The 16,302-nt window shown below is 42.5% G+C and overlaps 1 protein-coding gene across 4 annotated transcripts in view; it reads left to right on the plus strand.

Moving 5' to 3' along the window:
- Nucleotides 1–16,302, plus strand: part of lepr2 (leptin receptor 2) — a 63,495-nt gene that overhangs the window by 23,529 nt on the left and 23,664 nt on the right. For all 4 annotated transcript variants that reach the window (XM_014168840.2, XM_014168838.2, XM_014168839.2 and 1 more), the window contains 4 exon segments: nucleotides 497–626; nucleotides 3,463–3,644; nucleotides 14,919–15,076; nucleotides 15,314–15,458. In XM_014168840.2, coding sequence (XP_014024315.2) covers nucleotides 497–626; nucleotides 3,463–3,644; nucleotides 14,919–15,076; nucleotides 15,314–15,458 — 615 coding nt within the window.

Genomic DNA, 16,302 nt, shown 5'->3' on the forward strand with positions numbered 1-16,302 from the left:
AATAGACCTTGAATCTGGCCAACGTTATCTCAGGATCCTCTTTGATGAATTAAACACACAGTGAATGGGAAGATGTTATTCATTCATTCACCCCCTCTTATCAAAATAACTCTGTCTAACGCAGGTATTGTGTACCTCCGGTATACACTACCGTTCAAAAGCTTGAGGTTTGGAGCCTGCACAGAGCCCTGACCTCAACCCCATCGACCACCTTTGGGATAAATTGGAACCACAATTGCGAGCCAGGCCTAATCGCCCAACGTCAGGGCCCGACCTCGCATGTCACCGCAGCACTATTCCCAGTATAGTGTAGGTTGTTATAGCAGATAAGGGGGGACCAACTCCATATTAATGCCCATGATTTTGGAATGAGATGTTTGACGAGCAGGTGTGCACATACTTTTGGTCATGGAGTGTAGATTGGGTTTTACAGCGACCAGACAGACAGTCAGACAGACAAACTTGATGCAAACATGCTAATTGAATCTCTCTCCAGCCACCTGTTGGGACATCCTGTGTCGTGTCGATGAGACCTGGGAAAATGTAATATGTGATCTAAAGCACCGCGCCACTTCTTCAGACAACTCCACTCCTGGGTCGGTGACAATTTGCTTGCAGCGCTTGGTGTGAGTATCAAGTTAAATTTAAAGTAACAGTCCAGTGTTATCAGATTTCTATTAAATAGGACCTATAATTAATTACATTATGAAATAGGATGACATCATCCTCTATGAGGAAAGAGCAAGCATTTTTTAAACGGTCCATTTGAGATACAAGATGGAGGTGGGTTTTTTAAAGTGTTTTTTTTTAATGCAATTTATGCTTTGGCCACAAATACAAGTGTAGGATGAGTCAACAATATTGCTTGGGTATGAGTTAATATCACTTTTAAAAGTTAATATTCTGTTTTCACTGACCCGCTACTTTAACTTGCTGCTACTCTCTAGAGTCTCTCTCCTCTCCCATTACTTTTTGTTATTCCTGTCTAGTGTTGGCCAAAAACCTACCTGTGTGTGTGTGTGTGTGTGTGTGTGTGTGTGTGTGTGTGTGTGTGTGTGTGTGTGTGTGTGTGTGTGTGTGTGTGCTATGAGCCTATTCATCTCCCACAGCAGGGTTAAGCATGTGGTTGTAGGTGAATCTACTGCTGTGCAGGTAGCAGATCAATTATTGGCTGGTTGATAACACACCAGCACAACTGGGATTGCTGGCACTGCTAAACAGACAACAAGAACAAACTACTGTTGTCACTCAATAAGCCTTTGATACAGTCATTCAAACAGGATCATCTTGTTCCATACTCAGACAGTATCTGAGTTGTGTTTGATGTTTGAACAGTTAAAGGTCAACTTGTCAATCAATCAAATGTATCAGCAGTTGTCACAAAGACTGTGTTAACACAGGTAGCCCAATTGTAATATTTTGCCAATAATTGGTCTTTTGGCTAATCAGATCAAATCTTTTGCTTATAATTGGGGGAAAAATTTGAATCGGGCTGCCTGTGTAAATGCAGCCAAAGTGCTTTTACTTGCTCATTGCTTTCATGTGGATTGCATCTAGCCTGGTCCCAGATGTTTGTGCAATCATTTCAAACATGGCATGACAAGGAATTTGACATGATAGCACAAACAGATCTGGGACCAGGCTAGGTTGCACCCTGACCTGTGCTTTGTCTATGATTTCCACACTACACTAGCCTATTATCTGTACTGTATGAGCGTATATTTATTTAGGCTGGCATTTGTTTACGTCCCAAATGGCTCCCTATTCCCTATGTAGTGCACTACTACAGTCGGAAGTTTACATACACTTAGGTTGGAGTCATTAAAACTAGTTTTTCAAACACTCCACAAATTTCTTGTTAACACGTTTTGGCAAGTCGGTTAGGACATCTACTTTGTGCATGACACAAGTCATTTTTCCAACAATTGTTATAATTCACTGTATCACAACTTCAGTGGGTCAGAAGTTTACATACACTAAGTTGACTGTGCCTTTAAACAGCTTGGAAAATTCCAGAAAATGATGTCATGATATTAGAAACTTCTGATAGGCTAATTGACATAATTTGAGTCAATTGGAGGTGTACCTGTAGATGTATTTCAAGGTATACCTTCAAACTCAGTGCCTCTTTGCTTGACATCATGGGAAAATCAAAAGAAATCAGCCAAGACCTCAGAAAAAAAATTGTGGACCTCCACAAGTCTGGTTCATCCTTGGGAGCAATTTCCAAATGCCTGAAGGTACCACGTTCATCTGTACAAACAATGGTACGCAAGTATAAACACCATGGGACCACGCAGCTGTCTTACCGCTCAGGAAGGAGACGCATTCTGTCTCCTAGAGATGAACGTACTTTGATGCGAAAAGTGCAAATCAATCCCAGAACGACAGCAAGGACCTTGTGAAGATGCTGGAGGAAACAGGTACAAAAGTATCTATATCCACAGTAAAACGAGTCCTATATCGACATAACCGGATAGGCCGCTCAGCAAGGAAGAAGCCACTGCTCCAAATCCGCCATAAAAAGCCAGACTACGGTTTGCAACTGCACATGGGGACAAAGATCGTACTTTTTGGAGAAATGTCCTCTGGTCTGATGAAACAAAAATAGAACTGTTTGGCCATAACGACCATCGTTATGTTTGGAGGAAAAAGGGGGAGGCTTACAAGCCAAAGAACACCATCCCAACCATGAAGCATGGGGGTGGTAGCATCATGTTGTGGGGGTGCTTTGCTGCAGGAGGGACTGGGGCACTTCACAAAATAGATGGCATGATGAGGATGGAAAATTATTTGGATATATTGAAGCAACATCTCAGACATCAGTCAGGAACGCTTGGTCGCAAATGGGTCTTCCAAATGGACAATGACCCCAAGCATACTTCCAAAGTTGTGGCAAAATGGCTTAAGGACAACAAAGTCAAGGTATTGGTGTGGCCATCACAAAGCCCTGACCTCAATCCTATAGAAAATTTGTGGGCAGAACTGAAAAAGTGTGTGCGAGCAAGGAGGCCTATAAACCTGACTCGGTTACACCAGCTCTGTCAGGAGGAATCGGCAAAAATTCACCCAACTTATTGTGGGAAGCTTGTGGAAGGCTACCTGAAACGTTTGACCCAAGTTAAACAATTTAAAGGCAATGCTACTAAATACTAATTGAGTGTATGTAAACTTCTGACCCACTGGGAATGTGATGAAAGAAATAAAAGCGGAAATAAATCATTCTCTCTACTATTATTCTGACATTTCACATTCTTAAAATAAAGTGGTGATCCTAACTGACATAAAACAGGGAATTTTTACTAGGATTAAATGTCAGGAATTGTGAAAAACTGAGTTTAAATGCATTTGGCTAAGGTGTATGTAAACTTCCGACTTCAACTTTAGGGAATACCATGCCATTTTGGACACAGACCATGTGCTGATCTGGTTAAGTAAATAAATATCTCCTGTCTTTTTCAGATCACAGTCTGACAGAGAGGTAAACACCACACATGGGACTGACAGCATGGACTGTGTGGGAAAGGATTCAATCACCTGTTCTATCGTCATCTTCGCGGTCAGCAGTATCGTCGTTGTAACAGCCAACGTGTCCAACACCACAGCAGGTCCCCTGATGATTCTCATTGTCCCTCCGCGTCTCGGTAAGGAGTGGTAAATACATCTCATCCCTCCTTCACCCTCTTGTCTGAAGATGATAGAGGATGTTAATTGCTTTAATGGCCAGGTGGCTTATCTATCTGGACCTCAAATTCAGAGGCTAATGGATATTACTTAAACTTTTTTTCATTAGTCCACTGTTGATGCAATCCCCAAAATGTTTTGCATGTTAGCAATCAAGTTTTCAGTATATAGAACTTACAAAAAGCAAATTGTCATGCATCATCATGATGATGTGGCAAGTGACAATTTGCTTTAGTTTTTGATTGTTTTTGAATTGATTATTCCTTTAACCTTTTCATATATGAGTTCCAAATATCTCCAACGGTCGCCCCAGCGTGAGTTTTTTTGTGGGACAGTGGGAAAGCCAACCCTAGATGCACACTGCCTACAGCCCAGTTAGATGATCTGGAACTTAGAAAACCTTGTTTCTGCTTGCTATTAACCCCTTTCTAAGTTACTGTAGATGTTTTGTTAACCTTTTCACATGTGAGTTCCAAATATCTCTAACGGTCGCCCCCAGCATGAGTTGTTTTAGGCACGTGATGTCAGAATGCACTCACTGTTCCAAAATGTGATTGTTACTCAACAGGACAGTTAACCTGAGCTGCGCTCAAACTAAGACACACACTGCCTGCCAATTATCTATAGACTATATTTCAACTTGTCAATTTGAAATGATTTTCTTAGAAGTTTTAATTGAGTTGTGTTCCACCTTCTCATAAATTCACATAGAAGTAGCCCATTTCACTGTTGCAGACAATTTATGTTTGAGGCTTTACTGACAACTTCTCTCTTCGATGAGGGCCCAAGAAACCTCCCCAGTGTTTCCCCAGATCATGTATGCAGACATTTGCGCAGTGTAGCACAAACTTTTTCCCGCTGGCACATTTTCTGGCTGGCGTTCGCATTGCCTTCATTGTTGTTTACAAATAATAACTTAGGACATGTGTGCGTTCCAATCAAAGTAAGTTCCTTATTTTCTGTATATCGTGTTGTTGTTTCTACTTTAGCATACTGTATGTATGTATGGAGCATAATGTATTTACTGTTTTGTTCACATTTATTCAGATTTTTTTATTGTAATGGACACGTATGATGTGTGTAAAATACTTTTTTGAAGGTTGTACTGATTATGATGAGCTAATGCTAAGCTATTTGCCAGCTGTGTGTGTTGACATTATACAATGCATTCTGGGTGTCACGTAAATGTCTGTCAGACCAAAGATATTATAACAAATGAGGTGAGGGATGGTTCACTCATCTTTCGGAGTAAACTTCCGGAAGTGAATTTAGAGAAGTGAATGATGGTAGATGACACACCCCCTTCAACATGCATACTGAAAAAAGACCATAATCCTGATTTCTGCAAAAATTAAAGTAGGAAGCACAAGTGACTCGGTCAATAAAAAAGTGGTCAGATGAAGAAGATGCTAAGCTACAGGACTGTTTTGCTAGCACAGACTGGAATATGTTTCGGGATTCTTCCGATAGCATTGAGGAGTACACCACATCAGTCACTGGCTTCATCAATAAGTGCAATGATGTCATCGTTCCCACAGTGACTGTACTTACATACCTCAACCAGAAGCCATGGATTACAGGCAACATTCGCACTGAGCTAAAGGGTAGAGCTGCCACTTTCAAGGAGCAGGACTCTAACCCGGAAGCTTAAAAGAAATCCCGCTATGCCCTACGACTAACCATCAAACAGGCAAAGCATCAATACAAGACTAAGATCAAATCGTACTACACCGGTTCCGACGCTCGTCGGATGTGGCAGGGCTTGCAAACTATTACAGACTACAAAGGGAAGCACAGCCGAGAGCTGCCCAGTGACACAAGCCTACCAAGCAAGCTAAATTACTTTTATGCTTGCTTCAAGGCAAATAACACTGAAACATGCATGAGAGCATCAGCTGTTCCGGACGACTGTGTGATCACGCTTTCCGCAACCGATGTGAGTAAGACCTTTAAACAGGTCAACATTCACAAGGCCGCAAGGCCAGACGGATTACCAGGACGTGTACTCCGAGCACGCGCCGACCAACTGGCAGGTGTCTTCACTGACATGTTCAACCTCTCCCTGTCTGAGTCTGTAATACCAACATGTTTCAAGTAGAGGTCGACCGATTATGATTTCTCAACGCCGATACCGATACTGATTTATTGGAGGACCAAAAAAAGCCGATACGATTAATCGGCCAATCTTTTTATATATTTGTAATAATGGCAATTGCAACAATACTGAATGAACAATGAAACCTTTTATTTTAACTTAATATAATACATAAATAAAATCTATTTAGTCTAAAATAAATTATGAAACATGTTCAATTTGGTTTAAATAATTCAAAAACACAAAGTAAAAGTGGAATATGTGCCGTGTAAAAAAGCGAAGTTTAAGTTCTTTGCTCAGAACATGAGAACATATGAAAGCTGGTGGTTCAATATTCCCAGTTCTCCAGTATTCCCAGTTAAGAAGTTTTAGGTTTAAGTTATTATTGGAATTATGACGCTTTGACTATTTCTCTCTAACATTTGTATTTCATATACCTTTGACTATTGGATGTTCTCATAGGCATTTTAGTATTGCCAGCCTAATCTCGGGAGTTGATAGGCTTGAAGTCATAAACAGCGCTGTTTTTCAAGCGTTGCTAAGAGCTGCTCGCAAATGCAGTAAAGTGCTGTTTGAATGAATGCTTACGAGCCTGCTGCTGCTGCCTACCACCGCACAGTCAGACTGCTCTATGAAATATCAAATCATAGACTTAATTATAATAAACACACAGAAATACTAGCCTTTGGTCATTAATATGGTTAAATCTGGAAACTATAATTTCGAAAAACAAAACGTTTATTCTTTCAGTGAAATACGGAACCATTCCGTATTTTGTCGAACGGGTGGCAACCCTAAGTCTAAATATTTCTGTTACATTGCACAACCTTCAATGTTATGTCATAATTATGTAAAATTATTTCAAATTAATTACGGTCTTTGTTAGGAAGAAACACAGTTCGCAACGAGCCAGGCGGCCCAAACTGTTGCATATACCCTGACTCTGCTTGCACTGAACGCAAGAGAAGTGACACAATTTCCCTAGTTAATATTGCCTGCTAACATGCATTTATTTTAACAAAATATGCAGGTTTAAAAAAATATACTTCTGTGTATTGATTTTAAGAAAGGCATTGATGTTTATGGTTAGGTACATTTGTGCAATGAATGTGCTTTTTTTGCAAATGCGCTACTGTTAAATCATCACCTGTTTGGCGAAGTTGAAGTAGGCTGTGATTAGATGATAAATTAACAGGCACCGCATTGATTATATGCAACGCAGTACAAGCTAGTTAACCTAGTAATATCATCAACCATGTGTAGTTAACTAGTGATTATGTGAAGATTGTTTTTTTTTTATAAGATAAGTTTAATGTTAGCTAGGAACTTACCTTGGCTCATTAAAGCCACAAGGTCCTTTTGACGCTGCACTCGCATAACAGGTGGTTAGCCTGTCACGCAGTTTCCTCATGGATTGCAATGTAATCGGCCATAATCGGCATCCAAAAAGACTGATTACCGTTTGTTATGATAACTTGAAACCGGCCCTAATTAATCGGCCATGCCGATTAATCGGTCAACCTCTAGTTTCAAGCAGACCACCATAGTCCCTGTACCCAAGAACACTAAGGTACCCTGCCTAAATGACTTCTGACCCGTAGCACATGAAGTGCTTTGAAAGGCTGGTCATGGCTCACATCAACACCATCATCCCAGAAACACTAGACCCACTCCAATTTGCATACAGCCCCAACAGATCCACAGACGATGCAATCTCTATTGCACTCCACACTGCCCTTTCACACCTGGAGAAAAGGAACACCTACGTGAGAATGTTTTTCATTTACTACAGCTCAGAGTTCAACACCATAGTGCCCTCAAAGCTCATCACTAAGCTTAGGACCCTGAGACTAAACATCTCCCTCTGCAACTGGATCCTGGACATCCTGACGGGCCGCCCCCAGGTGGTAAGGGTAGGTAACAACACATCCGTCACACTGATCCTCAACACGGGGGCCCCTCAGGGGTATGTGCTCAGTCCCCTCTTGGACTCCCTTTTCACTCATGACTGCACGGCCAGGCACGACTCCAACACCATCATTAAGTTTGCCGATGACACAACAGTGGTAGGCCTGATCACCAACAACGACGAGACATCCTATAGGGAGGAGGTCAGAGACCTCACCGTGTGGTGCAAGGACAACAACTTATCCCTCAACGTGGTCAAGACAAAGGAGATGATTGTGAACTACAGGAAAAGGAGGACCGAGCACGCCCCCATTCTCATCTACGGGGCTGTAGTGGAGCATGTTGAGAGCTTCAAGTTCCTTGGCGTCCACATCACCAACAAACTAATGTGGTCCAAACACACCAAGACAGTCGTGAAGAGGGCACGACAAAACCTATTTCCCCCTCAGGAGACTGAAAAGATTTGGCATGGGTCCTCAGATCCTCTAAAGGTTCTACAGCTGCACCATCAAGAGCATCCTGACGGGTTGCATCACCGCCTGGTATGGCATCTGCTCGGCCTCCGACCGCAAGGCACTACAGAAGGTAGTGTGTACAGCCCAGTACATCACTGGGGGCCAAGCTTCCTGCCATCCAGGGCCTCTATACCAGGTGGTGTCAGAGGAAGGCCCTAAAAATTGTCAAAGACTCCAGCCACCCTAGTCATATACTGTTCTCTCTGCTACCACAAGGCAAGCGGAACCAGAGTGCCAAGTCCAGGTCCAAGAAGCTTTTAAACAGTTTCTACCCCAAGCCATAAGACACCTGAACATCTAATCAAATGGCTACCCAGACTATTTGCATTGCCCCGCCCCCTCTTTTACAATGCTGCAACTCCCTTACATATTACCTCGACTAACCGGTGCCCCCGTACATTGACTCTGTACCAGTACCCCCAGTATTTAGCCTCACGATTGTTATTTGATTATTGCTCTTTAATTATTTGTTACTTTTATTCCTTTTTTTGTATTTGTCTTAAAACTGAATTGTTAGTTAAGGGCAGTTAGGGCTAGGGTCCTTTTTTCTCAATTTCCGCCTGACTGACGTGCCCAAAAGAAAACTGCCTGTTGCTCAGGCCCTAGGGCCAGGATATGCATATAATAGGTACCATTGGGAAGAAGACACTTTGAAGTTTGTAGAAATGTTAAAATAATGTAGGAGACTATAACACAGTAGATATGGTTGGAGAAAATCCAAAGAAAAAACAACCAGAATTTTTTTTTTTTAGGCCGTGCTCTTCTAATGGAACTTATAGGGAAATAATTAAATCTAGCTCCCAGTATACAATTCCTATGGCTTCCACTGGGTGTCAGTTGTCTTTCTTCGAGGTTTCAGGCTTGTTTCTTCCAAAATGAGTAAGAATAATGAGTTTTACTACAGGAACACAGACTTGGAAATCCATGTACGCTCACGCGATGAAGAGGAAACGCACCTGCTAATATCATTTTCCTATTGAACATACTTCCTTCTGTATGAAATATTATAGTTTATTTACATTTTAGGGTATCTGAGGATTAAATAGAAACGTATTTTGACTTGTTGACTTGATGCACCTGTACTGACCTCGCCTTCTGGATGATAGTGGGGTGAACAGGCAGTGGTTCGGGTGGTTGTTGTCCTTGATCGTTTTGGCCTTCCTGTGACATCGGGTGGTGTAGGTGTCCTGTAGGGCAGGTAGTTTGCCTCCGGTGATGCGTTGTGCAGACCTCACTACCCTCTGGAGAGCCTTACAGTTGTGGGCGGAGCAGTTGCCGTACCAGGCGGTGATACAGCCTGACAGGATGCTCTCAATTGTGCATCTGTAAAACTTTGAGTGTTTTTGGTGACAAGCCAAATTCCTTCAGCCTCCTGAGGTTGAAGAGGCGCTGTTGCGCCTTCTTCACCACGCTGTCTGTGTGGGTGGACCATTTCAGTTTGTCCGTGATGTGTACGCCGAGGAACTTAACTTTCCACCTTTTCCTCTACTGTCCCGTCGATGTGGATAGGGGGCTGCTCCCTCTGCTGTTTCCTGAAGTCCACGATCATCTCCTTTGTTTTATTGACGTTGAGTGTGAGGTTATTTTCCTGACACCACACTCCGAGGGCCCTCACCACCTCCCTGTAGGCCGTCTCGTTGTTGTTGGTAATCAAGCCTACCACTGTAGTGTCGTCTGCAAACTTGATGATTGAGTTGGAGGCGTGCATGGCCACGCAGTCATGGGTGAACAGGGAGTACAGGAGAGGGCTGAGAACGCACCTTTGTGGGGCCCCAGTGTTGAGGATCAGCGGGGTGGAGATGTTGTTTCCCACCCTCACCACCTGGCTGCGGCCCGTCAAAGTTCAGGACCCAGTTGCACAGGGCGGGGTCGAGACCCAGGGTCTCGAGCTTAATGACGAGTTTGGAGGGTACTATGGTGTTAAATGCTGAGCTGTAATTGATAAACAGCATTCTTACATCAGTATTCCTCTTGTCCAGATGGGTTAGGACAGTGTGCAGTGTGGTTGCGATTGCGTCATCTGTGGACCTATTGGAGTGGGTCTAGGGTGTCAGGTAGGGTGGAGGTGATATGATCCTTGCCTAGTCTCTCAAAGCACTTCATGATGATGGAAGTGAGTGCTACGGGGCGATAGTCGTTTAGCTCAGTTATCTTACCTTCTTGGGAACAGGAACAATGGTGGCCCTTTTGAAGCATGTGGGAACAGCAGACTGGGATAGGGATTGATTGAATATGTCCGTAAACACACCAGCCAGCTGGTGGGATATGAAGGATTTTATCTAACAAAACAACACTACATGTTATAGCTGGGACCCTTTGGATGACAAATAAAAGGAAGATTTTCAAAAAGTAAGTGAATATTTAATCGCTTTTTGTGAATATATGATTTTTTGATGTGGGGTGCTGTCCTCAAATAATCACATGGATGCTGTCCTCAAATAATCACATGGAAAGCAGGCTGTAAATCGGACAGTGCAGTTTGATTAACAAGAATTTAAGCTTTTAACCGATATAAGACACTTGTATGTACCTAAATGTTTACTAGCCATAATTTGTATGATTATTTATTTGAATTGCGCGCCCTCCAGTTTCACCAGAAAAAAGTCAAGGGGTCTGAATACTTTCCGAACGCTCTGTATCTCAATTCTGAATAGTCCCCTTAGTGTCCAACCAACTTGAAGGTAATTGACATTCATTCCGTAATCTACAGTAAAAAGTTATTTCACATTCACAGCCTATTTTTGAGACATGAATGTCTGAGAGTGCAAATTTATTTTTAAATGAAACACATAAAAAAAACAGAAAATAGAAAAAGATAATGCTAATTAAACCATTCTCTCTTTCTGTCGGCTAGGCGGTGACATTGTCATTATATTACTCAATTATCCCCCCTGCCAATCATTATCAACGCGTCTCACAACGATGACATGTCTCATTTCCATTTCGTTCGATGGGCTACAAACAACGCCTGTGTCAAGTCAAACACTGGGAGTAAACACAAGCAACTCAAATTAACAAAGCCGTTTAAATACCAGGCAGAGAAATATGTTTAATTGTCAATTTAAATGCTGTTTAAATACCAGGAAGACAGTGTTGTGTTAGAGACCACCTAAAGCGAGACTGATTCAAGACCAAGACCGGAACGAATCAGGTCCGAGTCAAGACCAAGACCGGAGGGTGGGTGAGACTGAGTCAAGACTGAGACCGGGAGGAGGACGAGAGGTACGAGACTGAGTCAAGACCGAATCCAATTCAAAACAGTTACTGTAATTTTGTCAAATTGTCACCATAATAAGAGTTCAAAATGTCCAGTATTTCTGTGTTCATATTTCAGAAGAACGTATGGATTCTTTAGGCATTCAAAATGGGGGGAAAAATGCTTTCTGAGGGCAAATAGTCACTCTACAAATGTTTACTAAGCCAAACACAGTGGGGAACAGTGAGGGCCTTCTACGCTTTCAGAGAAAGGCTAAGGATTTATAAAATAATACAAATAATAATAATCATTTTATTTTTATCTTCAATTATGTTTTGATTTAATCTGATTTAATCCAATTAGGATATTTTCTTTGGTCTTCTCTGGGGAGATAAATCTAGCTAGCTAAGTCAGCCATTGGCTAGGCCTTCAGAAGCTTGATAGAAGGCATGTGTCATTCAACTGTATTAGTGCAACATTTTGGAGTAACAGTGGAATCAACCAATCACATTGGCTTGTAATGGGTGGGACCGTTTTTACAAAAACGTATGGAAACTTCTGCCTTCTCGAAGGCTGACAGGTCACTGTGCAATAGCGAGCAGTAGTTTTCCCACGGTCTAGCTAGCTAGATTTTGTTTTAGGCCAGTTTGCAGTGGGTGCATCAGGTGTTATCGAAGAGGATGTTGTTGCTGATTTGTTAGCGTCTCCCTTTTCAGCAAGTTTCAAATAATCATCATCTGGTGAGTGGAACTGTGCTTTTTATTGCAGCTCGCATCCTGTTATTAGCCATGTCTTTCAAAATAACTTATTCTATATGACCAAAAGTATGTGGACACCTGCTCGTCGAACATCTCATTCCAAAATCATGTGCATTAATATGGAGTTGGTCCCCCCTTTGCTGCTATAACGCCTCCACTCTTCTGGGAAGACTTTCCACTAGATGTTGGAACATTGCTGCGGGGACTTGCTTCCATTCAGCCATTAGTTAGGTTGGGCACTGATGTTGGGCGATTAGTCCTGGCTCACAGTCGTAGTCGGCATTCCAATTCATCCCAAAGGTGTTTGATGGTGTTGAGGTCAGGGCTCTGTGCAGGACAAACCATTTTTGTATGGACCTCGCTTTATGCACAGGGGCATTGTCATGCTGAAACAGGAAAGGGCCTTCCCCAAACTGTTGTCACAAAGTTTGAAGCACAGAATCATCTAGAATGTCATTGTATAGTGTAACGTTAAGATTTCCCTTCACTGGAACAAAGGGGCTAGCCCGAACCATGAAAAACAGCCCCAGACCATTATTCCTCCTCCACCAAACATTACAGTTGGCACTACGCATTCGGGCAGGTAGCGTTCTCCTGGCATCTGCCAAACCCAGATTCGTCCATTGGACTGCCAGATGGTGAAGCGTGATTGTTCACTCCAGAGAATGCCTTTCCACTGCTCCAGTGTCTAATGGCGTCAAGCTTTACACCACTCCAGCCAACTCTTGGCATTGCGCATGGTTATATTAGGCTCATGTGCGGCTGCTTGGCCATGAAAACCCATTTCATGAAGCTCCCGACAACCAGTTCTTGTGCTGACGTCGCTCCCAGAGGCAATTTTGAATTTGTTAGTGAGTGTTGCAACCGAGAACAGACGATTTTTACGCACTTTGCTGTGTGCTTAGGGTTGTTGTCCTGTTGGAAGGTGAACCTTCGCCCCAGTCTGAGGTCCTGAGCCCTCTGGAGCAGGTTTTCATCAAGGATATATCTGTACTTTACTCTGTTCATCTTTGCCTCAATCGTGATTAGCCTCCCAGTCCCTGCCACTGAAAAACATCCCCCACCATGAGGCTGCCACCACCATGCTTCACCGTAGGGCTGGTTTCCTCTAGACGTGACGCTTGGCTGTCTTGTGCGTTTTGGCTTCCTCTGGCCTTCAATGCTGCAGATTTTTTTGGTTACCCTTCCCCAGATCTGTGCCTCGACACAATCCTGTATCGGAGCTCTACGGACAATTCCTTCAACCTCATGACTTTATTTAAAAAAAAAATTATTTAACCTTTATTTAAATCATGTCCAATCAATTGAATTTACCACAGGTGGACTCCAATCAAGTTGTAGAAACATCTCAAGGATGATCAATAGAAACAGGATGCACCTGAGCTCCATTTCGAGTCTCATAGCAAAGGGTCTGAATGCTTATGTATTTTCACTTCATCATTATAGGGTATTGTGTGTAGATTTTTTTTTCATCCATTTTAGAATAAGGCTGTAATGTAACAAAATGTGGAAAAAGTCAAGGGGTCTGAATACTGGCACTGTATGTTTCTGCTGATTTTGTTATCTGGCTGCCCAGTATGAAGCCTCTGTGAGTCTATAACCAGTACAGTTATCAGGGACAATCAATTTGTCTCCAATGGCTGTTACATTACTGTATGTGCCTGAGGCCATTGTTGACTCTGCATTATAGAGATATTTGATCATTGTAGGAGCAATGTTCCCTCTTAGCTGCACGTGTGTGCGGGCGTGCAGCTCCCTGGGATTGCCACGCAGAAGAAATATCAGAGTGCTCAGAGGCACGAGATTGAACTTCACTAAACTTTCTGGAGTTTTCCCCATTTGTTAACACTATCAACATTTCCCTTTGCTGTGGGAATTGTGATCGAATCAATGCAATATTAGCCACTTCCAACACAACATACTGAGAAAAAAAATTAACTATGCAAGACTTATTATGCAAAACTAACTATACAAGAGATTTTGTTGCTGGCAGAATGCATCGGAGTAGGATTCTATTGCATTGACATGCAGGACTCTACACAGACCTATGCGCCATAACCAATAAGAACTACAGTAGGCCTATATGCAAATAGACCATTGGCATATATGGATCTGTGCCATTCACTTTGAACTGGACTATGTTTACATTATCAGCGGTCGTGAGTAGTAGCGCTTGTTTTGAGATCAAAATGAAAGCTACATGTAGCAACGTGTGCACATTTGTACATTTGTTCATGTCCTTTTCTAGTTAGTTGGTTATTAGCCCAGTTATAGATCATTTGTAGTCTGCAATGGGGGAGTGATTGCTTCCTACAAAAGCACAAAACGTGTGCCTTTCTAGACATCTTTGAAAAGCTGAGTGCTGAGTAAGGTAAAGAGATTTTTTTTGTCTTAAAGGGGCAGTGTTGTATTTTGAGAGAGGCTTGAACAAGCTAAGTAGCCAATAGGCAGAGGGTAGCACTACCTGACCACTGTTAAAACTAACTAAAAGCTGGTACAGACTAACTAAAAGCTGGTACAGTATTCACAGTAAACACGCACCGGAAGTTGCACAGACTTTTCACAATGTTCAAGTTTGCGCTCAGCAGACCAGAAATTTGCTCAGTGATGAAAACAGTTAGAGAGAACATTGTGTAGGCATATTGGATGGCATATATGATGATGATGTTACATAGTTTGGAGGATGGTGATGATGCTCTGGCTAACAATCACAAATGATTATTTATCTAGTTTGTATTGCTTGTGGTGTGTGTGTTATACAGATAAACCAAGCCCGCCAGTGAACCTAGCACACACCCAGACCGCAGAGGGAGAGTTGGTTCTGAGCTGGAGCAACCCACAGCCCCATGCCAGCCCTGTCCCACTGAGCTATGAGGTCCGATACATTACCTCCCACAACACCTCTAACCCCAACTGGAAGGTAAGAACACACTGGCCTCAGAGCAAACACAATATTTAAGTACAGGTCTTAGAACAAATGCAGACAAACATCATTTATTAGAGAACAAGAGCAAACACGTTAAGTGAGAGTCTTAAGACCACTCATATTTTATTAGTCATATTCTTAGTCATCACAATGGCATTGTGTATTTGTGTCAAATTTTGCATTTGCAGGTAGAGTAACATCTTGTTTCTCTCCACTGTTCCTCTTGCTCAGCATGTGGAGGTGACTGGAGACCAGTGGGTGTCTCTGACTGGATTGAGGGCAGGTCTGACCTACATTGTACAGATCCACTCTCACCACCCTGCTCTGCCCCACCTGTGGAGTGACTGGAGCCAGCCACACCACATCTACCTGGAAGGTGAGACCTCTGCCTGCACAGAAACACCCTAAACATAGAGTTAACTTATAATTGTACATTTGAGTCATTTATCAGACGCTCTTATCCATAGCTACTTACAGGAGAAATTAGGGTTAAGTGCCTAGTTCAAGGGCACATCGACAGATGTTTCACTTAGTCGGCCCGGGAATCAAACCAGCAACCTTTCAGTTATTGGCCTAACGCTCTTAACCGCTAGGCTACCTGCTGCCATACTCCACTCATACTCCACTCACATCTACCTGCAGAGTAACACCTCTGACATGCTCTACTTACATACAATAAACATACAGATATTCAGATATATTCCCTTCACATACAGTATACTACACAGTAAGACATCTGGCTGTACAGCAATGTACACATATGCTTAGCTTTACTGTTTGCCTTAACCTTTTCACATGTATCAACAAAGGGGGTGATTATTCTACAGTGGTCCTTGCAGCATACGCTCAAACCGGTGTGATTAGAAAGGTTATTTAGAACGTGCAGTTTCGATTGACGCAACAGTCAGCTTTTAGGCTGGCCACTCTGTTTTTTCACAGAAACGTTTTGCACAAACACAGTCCTTACAAAGTTATGTCCTGAATGTGACCAGTTTATTTTGGGGATGCAATGTTCAGACATTCACAGAAGTAGCGACAGCATTCACAATCATCCAAACCGGAAAATGTATGCTAAATTAGTCCTAGTGCTAACTGAGGAAAGATTGACATAACACAAGCTGTCATATTTAGATAACTCTCAGCTGTCAGAAACCACAATATGAATAAGCTAATCGCAATTACTATTTACAATTCATCACATCACAGGTGAGCTCACCATT

Source organism: Salmo salar, chromosome ssa23 (assembly GCF_905237065.1).
Source record: "Salmo salar chromosome ssa23, Ssal_v3.1, whole genome shotgun sequence".
NCBI lineage: Eukaryota > Metazoa > Chordata > Actinopteri > Salmoniformes > Salmonidae > Salmo > Salmo salar.